Source organism: Haliaeetus albicilla, chromosome 4, assembly GCF_947461875.1.
Source record: "Haliaeetus albicilla chromosome 4, bHalAlb1.1, whole genome shotgun sequence".
Taxonomy (NCBI): Eukaryota; Metazoa; Chordata; class Aves; order Accipitriformes; family Accipitridae; genus Haliaeetus; species Haliaeetus albicilla.
The window spans coordinates 27,162,548-27,182,098 of NC_091486.1; the positions used below are offsets into that span (position 1 = coordinate 27,162,548).

Sequence of the window (19,551 nt, forward strand, 5' to 3'; positions counted from 1 at the left end):
AGGATTGGGACCCAATCTTAGTACTTAGCTCTGTATTTTCTTCCACTTCTTCCTCTGCCACTTCTTACTTTTTTCCAAAGCAGCATGGATATTAACAGCATATTTTCCTCACAGATTCATTAATATGTCACAATAGTGCTAGGAGAATTATGTTTTTGAACAAGAGCATTATTTTTTCAGCCATACATTTACTTTTTTTAAACTCAAGATTGCCTAAAAACATAGCAATTAGCTACTACAACAATGAAAGAATGCTCATAATATGGACTGAGACAATCAACTCTTAGGAGTTTATGAACCACTGAATTCTAATTTGGTATCAGGTAAAACTTTTTTCAGTCATCTGTGGCAGCACAGATGATATATTTCTGCTTTTGTGAAGCTCCATCAACTCCCAATGCCTACAAATTCAAAGTATCTTCCATTAATACAAACAAGAATTGAATGAAAGCAAGGAGCACACGAATCAGCTTTGCATCCATGCTCTCCTTCAGTGACAGAATGAATTTATTTTCTTTTATCATGTCCAAGGTTGGCTTTTTTGCAGTTATATGCAATTTTATTGTCAATATTAGAGATACATACTCTAAATTGCTTTTCTGAAATGTATCACTTCACAGAAAGAATGGTCCCTAGACGAAAAGGCCATATCTTTCACGATCTACATTAATGGATATTGTCTCGAATTCAGGCATTTGAAAACCCTCAGCATTCCCCCCTTCAGCAAGCTGTTAACAAATAGCTACTATTCCCCATAACATTGTTATTGATTGCTCGACCCCCTCTGTGGCTTCTAGCATCATCCAACTGGGCACAGTGGTGAGACAGTTGGTTACAGGAGTTTGAAAACCATAGCAAGGTAGAGGTGCGTTTTGAAGAAAGCATGTGCAGCAGTACATTCCCCCCCCATCCTGCCAGCAGGAAACAAAACTTCTCCAGGAAGGGAGAAGGGGAAGGAAACCCTGGAGGCCGCAGGTTGAAATTTGAACTGGCCAACTGAGATGCGCCAGGTACACCAAGGTGACCCTCCTGGCCAACAGGATTAAATGACCACAGGTCAGATTCAACAGGGGTATAAACAGGGTCCCGCCGGAGGGCATGTTGGAATCAGTCCTCCTCGGAGCAGTGTGTCTGCAGTTGGGGACTCCCCCTCGGGTCGGGGCACTGCCCGAGGTAACTCCTCGAGGGAGAGAGCCCTCAGCTTTCAGGGGAGTGATATGTGCGTTTTGAGCCATCACTTTAAATCTTGGGGATTCTTAAGTCAGCTGTGTAGTATTAATTCTCTTTACATCATTGAGCCTGTGGTTTTATAAAATGTTACCGGAATTCTAACTAACTTCTGCTGAAGAATAAATCTGAGTTTTAACACCTGTTGGATTTGGTTAGTCATGCATCAGTAACAGCATGTTCAACACCCTCCAAATGCAAAATACAAGGCACAGCAACATAGCATGCATGGAAGCTAAACTGGTGAGAGTTGCATTTATTTACACAGTTTGTGAGAAGGATATCACATTCAAAATGCACAGAGCTTAAAAGGCAATACTCCTTCTAACTCTCCAAAGATCTTAAATGACCCTGTAGCTTTGTATTATACCCTGCACAAAGCCACAAAGCAAGAAGTGTTCCTTGCCTTTAAGATTTACAGTCTAAAACACACAAAGAAATGCTTTATGATCAACATAAGAGTTCCCCTCTGAAGAGTTAAAAAAAAAAAATTCTTCCAGCCCCAACTCAATGCACCTGAGCTTCAGGGCTGCTGTCTCCCTTTTTGTTAAGCAGGCCCTATACCAATATAGGTACGCTAGCAAGAATTGCATTAAGTATTGAAATTAACAGTTAGAAAAATATGCTTAAATTCTTCTTTCTGCTTGTTTTTAATATTTAGAAAGGGGCAATAAATACACACTGACAACTTTGTTTTTCTTAAATTTTGTTTGCTTAAAGAAATTTTTCTTCTTAAAAACACAACACTCACCTTTTCAGCACTTGAATGAAATGCAACAGCTGTTTCCAGCCGGTGTACTCTTTCCTCAGAAGTTATTGTAAACTGTTTCCACACTCTGTTCAGTCTTGGAAGCGTGTCCCCTGAGGACCTCGAAGTGCACCGCAGGGACTGGCACAGGACAACAGTTGCCTGCAGTAACTGTCTCCCATAATCGTAAGTACTCTAAAAGTTGGAGGGGATGGGAAAGAAGGTACACGTAAAAACTCTGTGCTTAATTTAGGAGCTAATTAGTATCTTAAAACAACAGCAGACAAGTCTATGAAAGCTCCTCAATTTAGACCTGCAAAGTATATCAAACTAATCTGGTCTACTAGAAAATGCTGATGAAGTATGAATAAAATTGTAATGACCAAACAGTGCTTTTGCTCTTTAAAAAAAAAAAAAAAAAATCCCCTGTTGTCTAGCTGTCCTGGTTTCAGCTGGGATAGAGTTAATTTTCTCTCTAGTAGCTGGTATAGTGTTTTGTTTTGGGTTCAGTATGAGAAGAATGTTGATAACACACTGATGTTTTCAGTTGTTGCTAAGTAGTGTTCAGACTAAGTCAAGGATTTTTTAGCTCCTCATGCCCAGCCAGCAGGAAGGCTGGAGGGGCACAAGAAGTTGGGAGGGGACACAGCCAGGACAGCTGACCCAAACTGGCCAAAGGGGTATTCCATACCATGGGACGTCATGCCCAATATATAAACTGCAAGAGTTGGCCTGGGGGCGGTGGATCGCTGCTCAGGAACTGACTGGGCATCAGTCAGTGAGTGGTGAGCAATTGCATTGTGCATCACTTGTTTTGTATATTCCAATCCTTTTTATTATTATTGTAATTTTATTATTGTTATTATTATCATTATTAGTTTCTTCTTTTCTGTTCTATTAAACTGTTCTTATCTCAACCCACGAGTTTTACCATTTTCCTTCTGCTTCTCCGCCCCATCCCACTGGGTGGGGGGGACTGAGTGAGTGGCTGCGTGGTGCTTAGTTACCAGCTGGGGTTAGACCACAACACTAGCATTCACACTGGCAAAAGAACAGAGCCTCCTGAAAATTTCAAATAGCTGCTTGGATCTTACACATGGGATACTTGATATCTACTGCCAAGATGACTATCTCACTGACTTCACTGTTACCATGTTTGTAGTCACCCAGCATCCAGGTGCGTTGTGGCACATCATTGTAACAGTAAGCTACTCTCCTGTCATTGTCAGTTCTAATTCATCAAAAGAGAAAAATCAGTTCCAGTGTAACAGGTGCAACTAAAAAACATCACATCTGTTAATTGGCAAGTCTGAATTAGTCATTCCTAAAAGCAGTATACATCTGAAAAAGCACCTGAAAAATGCCCAGCTTGTACATTTCTATTCTTACACGAAATTCTTTCACATGTACCCAGCATCTGTTTGCATATTCCGGATTTGCAAACAGGTGTGCAAACATGCCCTATGGCTTCAGTGAATTTCACTAGACTCTTGTACAGCAGGATTCATTAGTTGGCTGCTACAATCAAGAATTAAAGCTGTCAGTTCTGTCCAACCCCTAACTCTGCTAGTGCCAAAACTTCTTGTATGAGCAGGACCATCATACACCAGCAGTCAACTCTACCTGGAAAACCAATAGAAAGACAGGCTCTGTTTCATGAAGTACAGCACAAAATAGACTGAAACCAAGTGGCTCAGCCATATTTCAGTATGTTATTGCAGTAATTCAAAAGTCATTATAAAGACTGTTTGAAATATATGCCTTTTAAGAAAGTCATTGTGAACGTTATATTTTGTGGTTTACATTGCCTACATGAAGTAGATATACTAAGGTAGTAAACTGCAGCATCGCTATTGTGGATGGAACTTCAAAAATCTCATTAGGCTCATCACCAATTCCAGCAATCATGGTTTCTTCATTCAAGCATTGAGGCAAATCATTAAGAATAGTAACACCTGTTCCATGATTGTCCATACAGGTACCAATTCTATTTAGGAGATCTTCTGAAACTGTACAAAAACGATATTGCTAAAAAAATTCATTTCACCTGTGCGACATCAACAAATTTTCGATGTTTCTCCAGTAAAACTTTTGTTTCTTGAGCATCATCTCCCAGTCGAATGTGTGTCTTCAACAGAGCATCCAACAGTTCACTTAACCATTCTACTGCCTTAAAAACAAAAGTCAAAAGAATAAAATTAAATTGAAAAGAAATTAATCCAGATGGGTGAAGTAACTTCAGTACTAGCATATACTTTTGATATAGAAAAAAGTTATCACAAACTGGTAGATCATGCATGCAATCACCAAATGCACTATTTTTAGTCATTGCTGTATTCTTTATTTTCACTGTACAAATTCACTAAATAAAACTACATTTGAAAGTCATAAAAATAATACTGTACAACTGTCAACTCCCATAAATTTAACCAGTGGACAATAAAGACCAGAATGATGAAATTCTGTAGGCATTTCCATACCTGAGCAGCATCTTCTTCGCATTTAAATAACTGTACCATCTGAAGCATCTTCAGTCGCCGCACATCCACCATATCCTCACACCTTAAAAGAGTAGCACAGGAAGGCTCACCAACATACATATAGCAGACACAATACATTATGAGTTTGACAATGATGTTTTCAGTGAACAGCATTAAGATGGCAAGTGTTCATGAATCACAATGGTTTGGGTTGGAAGGGACCTTAAAGACCATCTAGTTCCAACCCCCCTACCATGGGCATGGACACCTTCCACTAGACCAGGCTGCTCAAAGCCCCATCCAACCTGGCCTTGAACACCCAGGCATGGGCATCCACAACCTCTCTGGGCAACCTATTCCAGTACCTCACCATCCTCACAATAAAGAACTGCTTCCTTACATGTAATCTAAATCTACCCTCTTTCAGTTTAAAGCCATTACCCTTTGTCCTATCACTACAAGCCCTTGGAAAAACTCCCTTCCCAGCTTTCCTGTAGGCCCCCTTTAGGTACTGGAAGGCTGCTGTAAGGTGTCCCTGGAGCCTCCTCCTCCAGGCTGAACAACCCCAACTCTCTCAGCCTGTCTTCATCGGAGAGGTGCTCCAGACCCCTGATCATCTTCATGGCCCTCCTCTGGACTCACTCCAGCTGGTCCCTGCCCTCCTTGTGTTGGGGGCCCCAGAGGTGAACACAGTACTCCAGGCGGGGTCTCACAAGAGCAGAGTAGAGGGGGAGAATCACCTCCCTCAACCTGCTGGTCACTCTGGAGGCAGCCCAGGATACGGCTGGCTTTCTGGGCTGCGAGTGCACATTGTGGGTCACGTTGAGCTTCTCGTCAACCCCCAAGTCCTTCTCTGCAGGTCTCCTCTCAATTCACTCATCTCCCAGCCCGTATTTGTGCTTAAAGGCGATTGAAACATTTTTTGTGCTGCTTAGATTGGCCAAAATATATAATGCCTCACGTAACAGTAAGAAACATGCAATAAATAGAACCGAGCACTACAACCCACCGAAATCATGATCCTCAAGACTCCTGATACGTCTAAGTTACAGACAGTAATATCAGCAATAGCTACAAGACCTTCCAGCAGCCTTGCAGGTTCCTTACCTTGTTGCACCTTGATCTGCCACACAGAGGCTTACATTCCTAAGACAGACTTTATCCTACTCAAGTCTAGGTGAAAGCTGGCTTAAACCTGGCATAATTCTGAACTGTACTGTGAGCTGGTGGTGAAGTTTTCTTGGTGAATAAAATGAGGACTGTCTAAAAGATGTTAACACATATTTCTGTTTTTCTTTTTAGATAACTAAAGATTGTAATAATTGAACCCTTACACGATGATGTCCTTTGCTACAACTTGTCAGGAAGCATTTCAAAATCTAATTCATATAACAACTAATTTTAATTCTCTTGTTCTGAATTAAGCACATTTTGCAGTTCTTTCTCTAGCTAGAATTAAAAAAAAAAGTATCGAAAGTTCTTTTCTTTCCACAGTGAGAGCTAAGCTAATACATTCAGCAGAATGACCTTTCCACTTCAATTTCAGAGCCTACTAAGTAGACAGCAAGATTCAGACTCCCATCCAGTGCAAATGGAATTATTAATCTCAACAACAGTTAGCACTATAAGTGAATGCAAGAGAGTATGCATGGATCTGTTTTTTCAAACTGGTTGCAAACATAAGCACTTCCAAAGAACAGTTCATTAGAGTACTGCGTTTTGTTACATGTCCTGTAGTGCTGTGATGCTTACAGAAAGGAAATTTGTTGCTCTAATAGTGCAGGAAAACAGTTTATGGGTTCCAAAAGCATAACTAAAACAGCAAAATGCCCCCAGAAATAAACATTATACTACATGTGTATATAAATAATAAGAAACCTTCAATACAATTTGAAAAAAATGAACTGTTGCAAAAATTACTAAATGCTACTGATAGTCCTTATTATAATTTTTTGTCTCTCCTCCAGGCTGAAGAACCACCTTGTTTAATCATTCATCATCTGGAGGCTGCTTCATACCTTTGTCTGAACATTTTATTGACTTTTTGATCCTCTAATTGATTTCCCACAATTCTTCTGAGAACAGGGACCAGAATTGTGTAACACTTAAAACAGAAATGGACTACAAATCTATACAGTGACACAATGACATTTTCCTTTTAACTTTCTATTCCTTTTCTAACAGTCCTTAGCATTCTACTTGCTTCTCACAGTATGACTGAACATTAAAGCAATTTTTGCAAAAGTCTTCCAACGTTTACCTTTAACAGCTGGTTCAGAGTCCCTTACTATGTATATAGTTTTTCCTTCTCCCACATGCATTTCTTTTCTCAGTACTGAATTCCAACTGCCATTTTACTGCACAGTGACACATGGTCCTCTACAGCTCTTTGCAGTTGGCCCTCTAAACACAAGTGCTGCTCAAGTAAATAGGATTCAGAGGACATACTTAAAACAGTACCTTCTCTAAACGCTACCAAAACACACTAAGCTCCCTAAGAAAACAAACTGTGAGGGTAGAATTAATTCCTCAATTGAGCAACTTAATACTCATTAGACGTCATCGTTCCCTAGAAGCACCTTTTTGTTCAGCCATTGCCCTCAAAGTTCAGGCACTTTCTATGGAGAGTACTTTATTGTGTCAGGGGTTCCAGCAGTAATAATAAGCAACATCATGATTCTCTCACACTGTTGAGTAGAAAAAAAATGCAGTACTGTAGCCAATCCAGTACTACTACATCTTTAAAAAAAAAATACTCAATGAAAGGCTAGGAGGAAGAAGGTGATGGCAAAATCCATCTTTCTTGCAAATTCAACTCCCCCCAGCATTATTCCCTACTACAACTTCAATCTCCACTCTATCTTTTTCCAAAACTCACAAAAAAACACATTTTGAAAACTGAACTCTCTGCCTCCATTCTGTACCCTGTCCCCCAACACCATCCCATCTTTATTCCTATCTTCAGGAGTGAAAATGCCATGCTTAAAGGATAGAGGTTGTGAAAAAGGGGATAAACAAGTCTGTACGTAATTAATACATAATTTTAGGGCCATCATCACTACTGTAGTCTTATACCTTCCATCTCAAGCTGCTAACATTTAAATGATGCCTCTTGCATCCATTCCATAACTCCATATAAAAGGAATGTATAATTCTTGAGCATTTACAAGTACAGGAAAGCACTCAAATACTCCATCCAGTACTGAAATACAACAGGTGCTTGGATTTAGGAATATGCTACAACAGATTAGACAGGAAGGCTTCTGTCCCATTTAAATATACCACAAATATAAATTACAGTTGCACTACATCCCATAACTGAAGATAAAGCAAAACAGTCCCTTAAAAAAATATATATGTATATGCAAATTTATATAAAGTGACCTATCAGCACATGAAAATCTTAATTACTAGAACCGTTATTACCTTTGTTTTCTAAGCTGCATATCTTCCATCACTCCTTGGATATGGTCCACATTTTCTTTGTTTTCAATGGTCACATCTTTCCCATAGGCCCAGGATGCTTGATTAGATATTTGATCAAGAAGACTTTGACCTTTCTCACGCAAGCCTTGCAAGCCTAAGTCTAAAGAAAAAAAGAAAAAACAAGTCAATGGTCACTTAAAAATTTGTTATTTTTTTCCCCAAAGGAGAGATGTGAAATGCAACAGAATCTGAGATGGAAGGCTGGAAAGTGAAAAGGACATTACTATCTGTCTTTCGCTGCCCTTCCAACTTTTAAGTTTGAGTGAGTATTTGTCTATATTAACGAAGAGCTAAGGCTTTGCTATTCTATGACCTAGCAGATAACAAGTAACGGAATAAAAGCTGACACTGAGTATTAACTTTTCAGCATATAAATAGCTAATTAATGTCTTTAATCCACACAGCTGCACAATACCTAAAATATTTATCACAGCTAAGCAGTTGCAGCCTAAATGTTCTTCCATGGCTGGCAGAAGTTACTACTGCATAACACATCTCATATGGCTGATACATTTTTCTATGCTAAAATATGCCATCCCTTAGAATCTGCTGTTACATCTATTATTTGGCAGCTCTACTATCTGTTTTCCTAAAGTAATATCTAGTTTACGCATCAAACTTATATTCCAATCATAACTACTTCGACCATATATGATTTTGCTTCAAAGCTCTTTCTCCTACAACATATTGGACTAGATGATCACTGTAGGTCCCTTCCAATTGAAATATTCTATTCTATATACTTGACAGTGTAACAACTTTAAATGTACCATTTATTAACATATACATTCAAAGTTACTGCAAAATACTCAGTACAAGCATTCTAAAACTGAGTGGATAACAATCATCAAGGGGTCAGTTCTGGAGACAGAAAGATCATCTAAGCACTATATTCTCAAGATACTAAGAATGATTAGTGGGGGGAAAAGCTTGTTTGTAGATGAAATGGATGATAATGGTATATAATAAATATGTACTATATATAAAACATTTAAAAAAACATTTCCAGATCATTTTCCCAGACAGAACTACTATGCAGTAAAAAGCATAAGCAAGTCATAGGTAGTTAGGTGGAACATTACTTAGCTAGGAATCAGAAGAGATAAGTCTTTTTTCTGCTGTCTTTTTTTAAAGGGGGTGGTGGGATTACTGGGTTTTTTTCCTGTAATGCATTCATAAGCATTTATCCGAAATGCAGAAATATTTTGCTTACCAACACTTTTCAATTTCTCTTCCAGTAGTTTTAAAGTTTGTTGAATTGATGCTCCATCTGCTGGTGCTACATCTACACACAACATTCCTAGTAGGCCATCCAATTGCTGAGACAACTAAAATGAAAAACAACATAAATTGCTGATATTTAAAAAGAAGTCTGAGCTTCAGATGGTTGGGTCTGCAATCTTTTTTTAAATGTTTGGAGATCTGTCATTTTAGAAGTTCCTCTTTGCATCTATAGGAAATGAAAGTCAAGTTGAAAGACAAACAACCCATCTGCCTATAAAATTCCAAGAGCATACACCCCTAGACTGGGTGAGGTGGGTAGTCAAGATTTTATTTTTTTTAGACAAGTACAGGAAAGGAATAAATGCCAATTTAGAAACAAAACTATGAGAAGCACACTAAACTGTGGTTCAATTAATGCATATGCCTCTAAATCAAAAAAACCAACCAAACAAAAAAACAACCAAAAACCCCCACCAAAAAAAAAAACCACAGCAGAAAAACCAAGACGGGGGCGGGGGGGGGGGGGAATCAACTTTTTAACTAATAACCATTTTATTTCAAATGCTATTGAAATGTAAGACATATTACCAAGCACTTCCCTCCTAAAAAAGGGGAAATCCATCCTCCCAGTGTTTCAATTATAGTAAATGAAGACTTACGGCATTTTCCAAGTGACATTGTATTTCCCCTCACCCGCCTCAATTTTTTCCAATGTATTCAACAATCATAATACTAAGGCAATAATATATTGACAGGTGAGCTGTGAAAAGTTAAAAACTTACATCCTGGGCAACACTGTGGAATTCAAGTGCTGCTTGTAATAGATTCTGCCTGAATTCCAGCTGACTAGCCTGCCGGTAACACACATCACTCAGCTGTTGCTGCAATGCTTTCAATTCCACAAGGTCCTCCTCATCCCCTGCATTTAGAAGAGCTGCTATCTGCTGATTAAGCTCAACATAAACTGCAAACCACTCCTACAAACACAGGAAAATTAAGCATTAAAATAATACCAAACATAATTCTATTTCTTTTAAAATGGCATACATCTAACTGCAGACTAATAAATAATCAGATTTAAAAAGTAACTTATTACAGCTTATGCTATAATTATGAAATCTCATGCAGGAGGAAAAAACATTCTTAATTTCAAATCAACTCAAGAAGTGCAGAAAGATGGGAAGGTTACAAGGCATGGCAACTAGCTCCCAGCACAAACTCCTACTCAAACTATTTTACTGAACCAACAGAAGTATTCTACCATTTTTAAACAAATTTCTAATGCTTACACGCCTATAGTGCTCTATTGAAACAGAAGACCTTCTCCCAAGTGATAAGCTATTACAAAAAGCTGTTCATAGGACTATCTAGGTGTTACTTTCAGTGTCATGACTGAAACCAGCAATAATTTTCTTAAAGCATTTAGGGGAAAAAAAATACTACTGTAGATAAAGTAGAAACAATCTCCATCTTCTGAATAAAACAGAGTATCCATGTACAGAAACTTCAAAATGATCCTTGTTTCTTATTTAAGGAAAGATTTACACTACTCAATTAAAAATGTGTAGATTTATTTTTCAAGTGCTTTGATTACTGAATACATACATAGGAGTTAGTTATGTTGTCATGGTGGTACATTTGCAACAGAAAATAGTTCAAATTTTTAACAATTCCAGGAGATTTAAGAATTACTTGATACATCAAGATCACATTCACATCTTGCATGACTGAGATGCCTGTAAAGCAAAACATGTTCGCTCAACAACTTTTATTTTGGCCTACAGTAAAGTGACCTTCAAACGCCCTATGCATTTCTAATGCTATGGAATAGCACCATCTATTGGCCTGAAACATCTGATTTTATTAGTATTGTCACACTCCTATTGGGATGTTTGCAATCTTTTAAAATTAAGCATTCGGGTTTTGCATCATTTATTTACAAAGCATGCAAAATATAGAGTATAAATATCCATATTCTGAAATTTTTTTTCTTTTTACCCGAAGCCGCCTCTACCATCTGCTCACAGGAAGAAATAAGAGTATGAAAAGATGCAAAGAGGGGAAAAAAAGTAATGACAAAGTTAAATTAGCAATCAGCCAAAAATTTAAGAGCAGAATAAATCTCTCATCTACCCCAGAAGGGGCAACTAAGATGATATAATATGGAAATGTCCATTGTCACACATGTACTATAGTTTAATAAACTCAGTTTACACAACATAACTCTTGTTATTACCTTTAGACATTGAACATACAAATCTAGCTTATTGAGTGTGACAAGTCAACTATAATATGAGAAGTCAAACAAAAAATAACCTGGATTAATAATTTTTAGTATTATGTAAAACAGTTGCAGTGATTCATTTTGTTCAAGCTATCAGTGAAATTAAGAGACTGGCAAACCAGATATATGAAAAGTGTGTTTCTGATACTTTCCATAGGGGAAGTTAGGCACAGCTGTACATGACAGCTCAAAACCATGGAGAAAAGGCCAACATTTGCTTAAAAAATAACAGTTCTAGTATATTGCTCATGAATAAGAGAGCCAGAAAATGAAAACCCCCAAAACCAAACAAGAAGCAAACCAAAACAAACACCCTATGAAAATTATTTTTCACTTCAGAGTAAACCGAGTAGAAAAAGCCTCTTTAAAACAAATCAAACAGTTTTTCCAAGTTTCTTCAAAATAGAAGTAATCTAATCAACAATAAGTAGGAGATTATGAAAGAAAGCAAGCATACAAGCTGTCAATTCAATTACTAGGAGAGAAAAAAACCAGGAAAATAATGAAAAAGGGAGAGTACACTCAGCGGTTATGAGGTGTTTAGGAAAAAAATCAAAGGAAAAGGCAAAGCACATTTTTCCAGTGCTGTTAGCAAAAAATGGCTTTAATTTATAAACAGGCATCTAAATTTAAGGTAGGCCAGTGGTCTCCCAATTACATATTTTGGTATAAAATAAAAAATAATTTTTCTGACTGTTGTTCATGACTGTAAAGGGAACTTCAGAAAAGTGGACAGAAATGTCAATGTCTACATCCAGGAAAGTCAGAAAAGAAGAAAAGCACTGTAACACTCCCCTTGGGAACATTGCATATTCATATCCCAATTATAGTTAATCATCTGATGGAAAGACAAAATTCTACTGAACCTCAGGAAGTCTTCAAAGTTAGAAGCAAAGGCATCAAGTCAGTACAGTTACAAAACAGTCTCTTCGAGATTTCATTATGAACATAAACCATATCTGAAGTCTTGATTAATGAAAGTGTTAAGCCAGTTTTAGCTACTGGTAAATGTAGTTTAATAAAGACAAAAATATTAACTTATTCACCTGAGAAGTACAGGACTTCTCAGCCATTTTGGCAGGGAAGAAAAAGGAAATTTACTTCTACTCAACATGAAAATTTAAGAACTGCTGTAACGTAATAAAAACAAGAAAAATCATAGAAAGAAATCAGTATGTTTCTACACTGGAAAACATAATAAATAACATGTACATATAAGGACCATATCAAGTTCTTAAACTGCTCAGGTACTTTCCTCTGTAAGCCATAAAACACATGCACTGTGCAAAATTCCTAGATACTCATAACCAAAATACATTGCTCATAACTGCATGTACTTAGAATTATTTTGCTACTTGAAAAGGGTATGGGAAATCTTACACTGTGTTGACTCTCAATCTCTTCATGTTTCTGTTGCAAAGCTTGTGAAGCTCTAATTGAATCGCCTATTCCCCACTGGGTTCTTAGCTGTTCTGATCCAGGTCCTTCAAGCCAATTGACTACCTGTCAATAAGACAAAGATGACAAAAAAAAGTAGCAAATCAATTACACAAAAACTGGTACAAAAAGAATTTTGTAACATAAGTAGAAATATTTCAAAGTATACATTTATAAAAAAAATCTTTTTAGTATCTATATAAGTCTTGCTGTTGAATCCATTCACATCTTCAAAAGCTTCAAGCAGAAACCACTTTTCATTAACCTTAGCCTGTCAGCTCCATGAAAGCAGATGGCAGCTAGCAAAAGATTTCACATACATACTTGCCATTTCATGTCTCTGTCAATAAATAGCTTAAATGACAATTTTCTTGATAATGGACCTCTTGTGTTCAAACAGGTTGGTGAGGGGTTGTTTTGCCTAAGTGAATTACAATGCACAGCTGTATTCAACCTCACACCTGAGAGTTTTCTCCTGATTTTGTTGAATACAGTAACACTCAAATACAGGATATGTACTTATTCCAAAATAAAATTTACACAACAACTTAGTATTTTATATATTTATGTCTTTCAACTTGCTCTATTCAAATAATGTAGTCTTAATGGCCACATTTCATGGGATCTGCCTTTGCAGAAATTTTTGCAGGGTCATGGCAATACAATTTTGGACTGCAGTATTGGATTTCTTTTATTATTATGATTGTTATTATTTTGAAACTATGTCATTTGATGTTAATATTATTCAAAGCAAAGCAGAGTATCTCAAATTTTAGTTTCCTTATACACATTTGAATTATCAAATGGTATCTATGGCAAAATTTTATGATAAATTTTTAAATATTTAGAAAACAGAGACAGCTGTGATGAAACCTAGTACAAAAGTCACTACTGGAGTCCTGAAGTAAGGAAATGCAGGAATACCCCCACATTCTGAACCTTAATGAAAAAACATAGGAAGCCAGCTTCCTCTCTTTAATGCGACTTTTGTTTAAACAAAGATGACAGAACAGCGTCACACAGGTTTTCAGGAAATATAATACAATACACAGTGTAACACCATAATCATGAAGACAAATGAAAAAGGGACTAATTGAACCATTTTCCTAGTGCTACTAGGCTACACTGCAACAGTAATCAAGAATAACCTTCACTATTACAGAAGGTTACTCAATTCAGCCCACCTTTTAGTCATGTCTGTGTTTTTCACGTCCCCTCTCCCCCCCAGCACTGTTTCAGAGCATATATTCTTTGCTCCAAAGGCATCCTGAATCTTCCTCACTTTTATAATTTCTTAAAGAGAAACTTCCTGTTGTGCTCAGCACCTCTGCACAGCTGTTGCTGGTTAAATATGGAATGGACCTAGAAGTGAAGGCACCCAGATGTCCCCCTGTAACCCCAGCATGGCCTGGAAAATCCTTACACAGAAATGACAGTTCTCATGCAACTCTGAAACAGCGTGCAAGACTACTGCTTAGCAGTGCCCTCTCTGACCAAGATCACCTCCCCAGTACAAGTTTCCAGGAACTACTGCATTGCCTCTGAAACTGCTTAGCTTAGCACGTGGCCGTTCTTGTGTGACAGACACTTGAACTGAGGAGAGAACAGTCACTAGGGGACCTGCAGAAAGAAGCGATGTTATTTTCATAAAGTATATTTTTAAATGGCTAATGACTAGACTACTGCAGGGCCTGACATTAATTTTTGTGAATTAAGATTAGAAAAATAGCAATTAGCACCTCTGCCTAAGAAGGGACAAAGCTAGAATTTATAACAGAGTTGCTCATCAGCAGTCTGTTTAGTACAACTGCTCATCAGAAAACATCTGGAAATCATTGCCATCTTTAACACTGCAGCATGAAAGACAAAGGAAAGGGAAACAAAACTATGGAATAGAAATAAGAGCGTTAGTTAAAAAGAGAGGGTAGGATATTGAAGGCACAAGGAAACAGAGGTGGTTATGGGTAAGAGTGCTTTGAGACAGGAGTAAGAAATAAGCAGTTCACAGAAGCAGCAAATAGTGAAAATGAAACAGGAACACAAAAGCAAGCCAGGAGTGGTTAGCAAGCTCTACAAAGAATAAAATAGGAAAGTAATTGTAATGCAAGCTAACAGGAAATCAAAACACTGGAAAAAAAAAATCAGCAACACATGGAAAAAAACTTTCTATGTACACACCCATTCCAACTGAAAATACTGCAAGCATGTTATACTGCAACTTCTGTTTGTTTTGGCAAAATAAATTCCATGGCACTTTGCCTCTATTGGTTTCTTCCAGTCCATCATTATCTTCTTACTTTTCTCTGTTAGCCTGATTTTCTCCCATAAACCAAAAGGAAGTTAAATCAATTTCTAGACTTACTAAGTTTTTCCCATACATTTGTATGCCATTTAGACAGCTTTTAAATGCACTTTATAAAACTGATTAGCTTGGTAAAACAGTGAAACACATTTTTCCTATGTACTGAGACTCAGTTCACTTACTATGTACCATCCATAATGTAGAAAGACCAAACAAGTATTTCTACTACAAATATTGCAAAATGAGGCTGATGTCCCAGTAAACAAGTCAATTTAAATGCCTTAACAATGTCACATTTGCCAAAGTACATTATAAATTTCATTTCAATCAGCACATCTTGTTCGACCACTATAACTCTAACACAGGAAAAAAAAAACCCTCACCTGATTATACCCACAGCCATGATAATATGTTCTATATAGTACTATTTTAATCTCTTACATATTTTTATTATTTCCACCTCAACATATCAAAAAATGACATTTGCTTTTTAAGGGGTTTTTTTTTTATAATAATCTGAATTACTACATAAGTGAAAGCTATTTTCTCAGTAGATTTATATTTTCACTGCTAGAAATAACAAGATTGATTAGTTTTTATCTTTACCCATACCTGGAATGCTGTGAAGTACAAGCACTTGGTTTACATTCCTCATGCATTAGAAATGTCAATGCTGGAAGGTTAAAAGCAATATCCATTCCATTTGCTGAATATTCAAACTATATAGAAGCTTAAAAACATATAAATCTAATTTCAATTAATAAACACAAGAGGAATAAATTGATTCCATTTCCTTGATTTTTGCTACTGAGACTCTGCTGACAAAATGTTGAAAGTGCTAATTACATGCCTGTTTCCAAAGGACCAAACCAATTCATTACGACCTTTAACACAAGATTGATTAGGAAGGTTTGTATTCATTCTTGCCCGGGTATCCCTGAAATACACAGTTTAATCACTTTCACTTAGTTAAAACACCAAGCATTAGACAAATAAAGGAATAAATAACGGCTTATCTTCAGTAAGAGGAACTTAAAACAACACGGGCAGGGGAAGGTTTCCAACTCTCAAGAAAAATTACAGTCAAGTGTGTCCCATTTGTGAATGTTCCTCTCGGCTAACAGGTCAGGCATTTGCCCCTCCAACAGCGTAGCATTACACTGCCTCAGTACACAACAAAGGGACAAAGCGAAGGTTCTTCTGCGTGATGGCAAGAGAGCACATTTCTAATCACCTACTCAGAACAGCCTTCGGAAAGGCACTGTTGTAGCCACAAGGTGAAGTATCAAGTGAAACTAGCACGTAGCAGTTTGAGGAGTGAAAGGAGGCATGAAGCTCTCACCTCTGATACTCAGTTTTGCAGGAAACAGTCTGGGACTTGAGCTGAATATTCCGCCTCAGAGTATTCAAGAACAACTCCAGTCTTACCTGCATTACCTTCTGCTGAATCTCCTCTAGCTGTGTGCGCTTGCTGCGTTGCCTGCAAACTTCCTGGTAGCGGGTATATTGCTCTCTGAGTGAGTCCAGCAGCTTCATGACCTGTGGCTGAGCAAGTAGTTCATCATCCATCGGGGACCAGGATACCCCTCCATCTGAACCATTGAATCGACGCTGTTGTAACTCAGATAGTAGCTCATGGCCTTTAAGAATACATATAATGACGTGGTTAGTTTAGATTCAAAAAACAAGCATAAAAATTACTAGTAAGCGTGCCTGCTTTTAGACCATCCGGTGCTACATTTTTGCAGCTAATGATCTTTCATGCATTGGGCACAGTTAATGATACCATTTCGTGCAGACCACTGGTTACAGTTTGTGGGGCTGTGTCATAAAATATGGTAGAAATCATGTGGTATATTGTAGATATATAAAAGAGACACCGTGACCAACATTCATATTGACAATAGTATTGATTAACTTAAATAATTGCAAAGCACAATCCTGAGTCTGAAAGAACTAAGTATTCTGGTTTACTTCAAAATACTGTGTAGCATCCAAAGTATTTCTCTCAAACAATTTGTATTCTTAGACTAAATGAATGATCTAGAAGCACTAACAAACTAAGCATATAATTTCTCTGTTATCTTTCACGATTTTTATAGCAAGTACAAAACTTTCACAGGAAGTGTGGAGCTGATACTAAGTATTTTGATCAATTTTTTTTTCCTCACTTTTCTCACCTTTTTCTTTGTGCTCTTAAGCACCATATCAGCGTACAGACTCTACAGTGCAACAATCATAGATGCTAAAATAGTATGTTTTGACTCTTTAATCCTCTGTTTAAACTGTTTGAAGAATGTTATTGTTAAGTTGTGGTAAAGTTTTCAGGATGTAAACACTGTACTACCAGTAAACCCAGATCATCAGTTTGTTCCCCAAAAGGTCAATGAACAAGTTCGCAAATAAACCAATGTTTAGTCACTAAAGAAATCTTGGTGTAAATGTGGAAATCTGCCAATTCCGTATCATCAGTTCTGCAGGTCTTAAACTGGTAACATGCCAGTTCAATAAAAGAAAAAAATTACCACTAGAATAATAATTGTAATACCTCAAGGAAAATGCAGAAATATAGACTCTAAATTCAACTGGTATTATCTAGACAAACAAAATGCCAAGGGCTTTGGAAATTGGAGCAAGTAAACTCAGCATATATTATTGTGAAATGAACATGTCTTAAGAATTCACATATATTTTGCCATACTATGGAAATAAACATCTTGGATTTTGTCTTTTATAATACTACACAAATAGGTGCAGATAGCTGCAGAGCAAACAGACTTAAAGGCTTTTACAAGGCATAGTTCTACTGGGATAATTTTGAATTTCTATTGTATTGTTTCAGCAGTTAAAGGGTTAACATTTTCAAGGTAAAACAATTTTTTTTAAATGAGATTCTTATCAAAATCTAAGAACTATATATGTGGATTTTGAGCTTTTGAAAGCAACAGTACTTGTAACTATGGAAGACAGAAGCCTTTTATCTAAAACCTCGGTTTGTTCATATTTACCCGTAAGAGGTAGGAAAGTTTAATTGGTAAGAGTTTAATTTTTTTATTCTCAAAGTTTCAATACAGTGAATCTAACAAAGAAAAGTTGCCTCTTAGGAACTCCCATGATTTAATGAAAGTTATTAAACTTCATAGCTCAAAACAAATTTCATTATGCCATAATTAAGAAAACAGAAAATGCATATCAACTAATACTCTTTGGAGCCATCTGCTTACAGAAAACTGAAGTGCTATTTTGTCCAAAAATCTTACCATTAGGAGAATACACAATTAGACTAAAACCTAGTGACACTGTCTACAGACACTTCATATTTTAAAAACTTTAAAGACCACAGCAAGGAACTATTGTTTCACCTTTTAACTCAAACAATATTATCCCCAGATCTAAATAAACTAAAATTTTACACAGAGGACATGTAAAGCCGGTAGTTAGTTCTCTGTAGCAAATATTACATGTGATCTGCACATTAGTTCGTAAGAGGCTCTAAGATGAGGATTCTGAGCACTCAGACTCTGATCATCACCTTAACACTATGCACAAATCTTTCAGCAAATTTCTAGTCCAAATCAACAGTCATACTTTATCGTAAACAGGAAATTCACCCCCCCAAAAAAATTTCAATCAAAAAAACCCAAACTGTTTAATGATGAAGGGAGAGTCTAAGCAGTGAAGAGTCAGAAGACTATGCTTCGCTTTTACAGATGGCCAGCTCAGAACTAGGCTGACTTATTAGAATTGTGTAGGAAAATGCTATCTGATTTGTACCCATTTGGTGGTATTATCAATGTATTATCAAAATGAAACATACTAATTATAGTAATACTGTAAAGATGTTATCAGGATTATTAAAAACTATTTAAAAAGAGACCTTAAGAGTTCGTCCATTTATTTGTTAACATCACTTTTTTTTAACCCAAAGATGACATTAATTGATAAGCTTGTTACATTGTGATGATGGCTAAGAATTATTGTGCCCTCTGTACTTTCATTAGGGGCTTAAAAATTAATAATGTTACTTCATTGACCAACATTATCATTTTTCAACTTACTATACCTGTCTGCAATACCGTCTCAGGATCAACTGATGGAAGGAAGTTCATATCTATTGATCTTGAATAAAGTAACAAACACATCATTAATAATAATAAACTTAATTACTTAAAGTAACAAATACATTATTAATAATTGGTATTACAGTAGCACTTAAAACTTCAACTAAGGCCAGAGCTACCTGATGCTGTTAAGAGACTGTATGTTTCTTCCCTCACTCAGTAAAGTCCTTACTTTTTCAACTCATTGTATCAAAATAAAAGTGCAGCTGCATGTAATCAATTGCTAAATGAGCATCCATCTA

General features: G+C 36.8%; 1 protein-coding gene across 6 annotated transcripts in view; it reads right to left on the reverse strand.

Moving 5' to 3' along the window:
• SESTD1 (SEC14 and spectrin domain containing 1) overlaps nucleotides 1-19,551 on the reverse strand; it is a 62,049-nt gene that overhangs the window by 3,707 nt on the left and 38,791 nt on the right. For 5 of the 6 annotated variants that reach the window (XM_069781572.1, XM_069781571.1, XM_069781569.1 and 2 more), the window contains 9 exons: nucleotides 19,252-19,307; nucleotides 16,617-16,828; nucleotides 12,830-12,952; nucleotides 9,948-10,142; nucleotides 9,155-9,269; nucleotides 7,882-8,041; nucleotides 4,456-4,537; nucleotides 4,023-4,145; nucleotides 1,979-2,170 (listed from right to left, as the gene is read on the reverse strand). In XM_069781572.1, the coding sequence (XP_069637673.1) occupies nucleotides 1,979-2,170; nucleotides 4,023-4,145; nucleotides 4,456-4,537; nucleotides 7,882-8,041; nucleotides 9,155-9,269; nucleotides 9,948-10,142; nucleotides 12,830-12,952; nucleotides 16,617-16,828; nucleotides 19,252-19,307 (1,258 nt within the window). The remainder of the gene's footprint in view (nucleotides 1-1,978; nucleotides 2,171-4,022; nucleotides 4,146-4,455; nucleotides 4,538-7,881; nucleotides 8,042-9,154; nucleotides 9,270-9,947; nucleotides 10,143-12,829; nucleotides 12,953-16,616; nucleotides 16,829-19,251; nucleotides 19,308-19,551) is intronic. The other variant, XM_069781573.1, reaches the window with a different exon arrangement.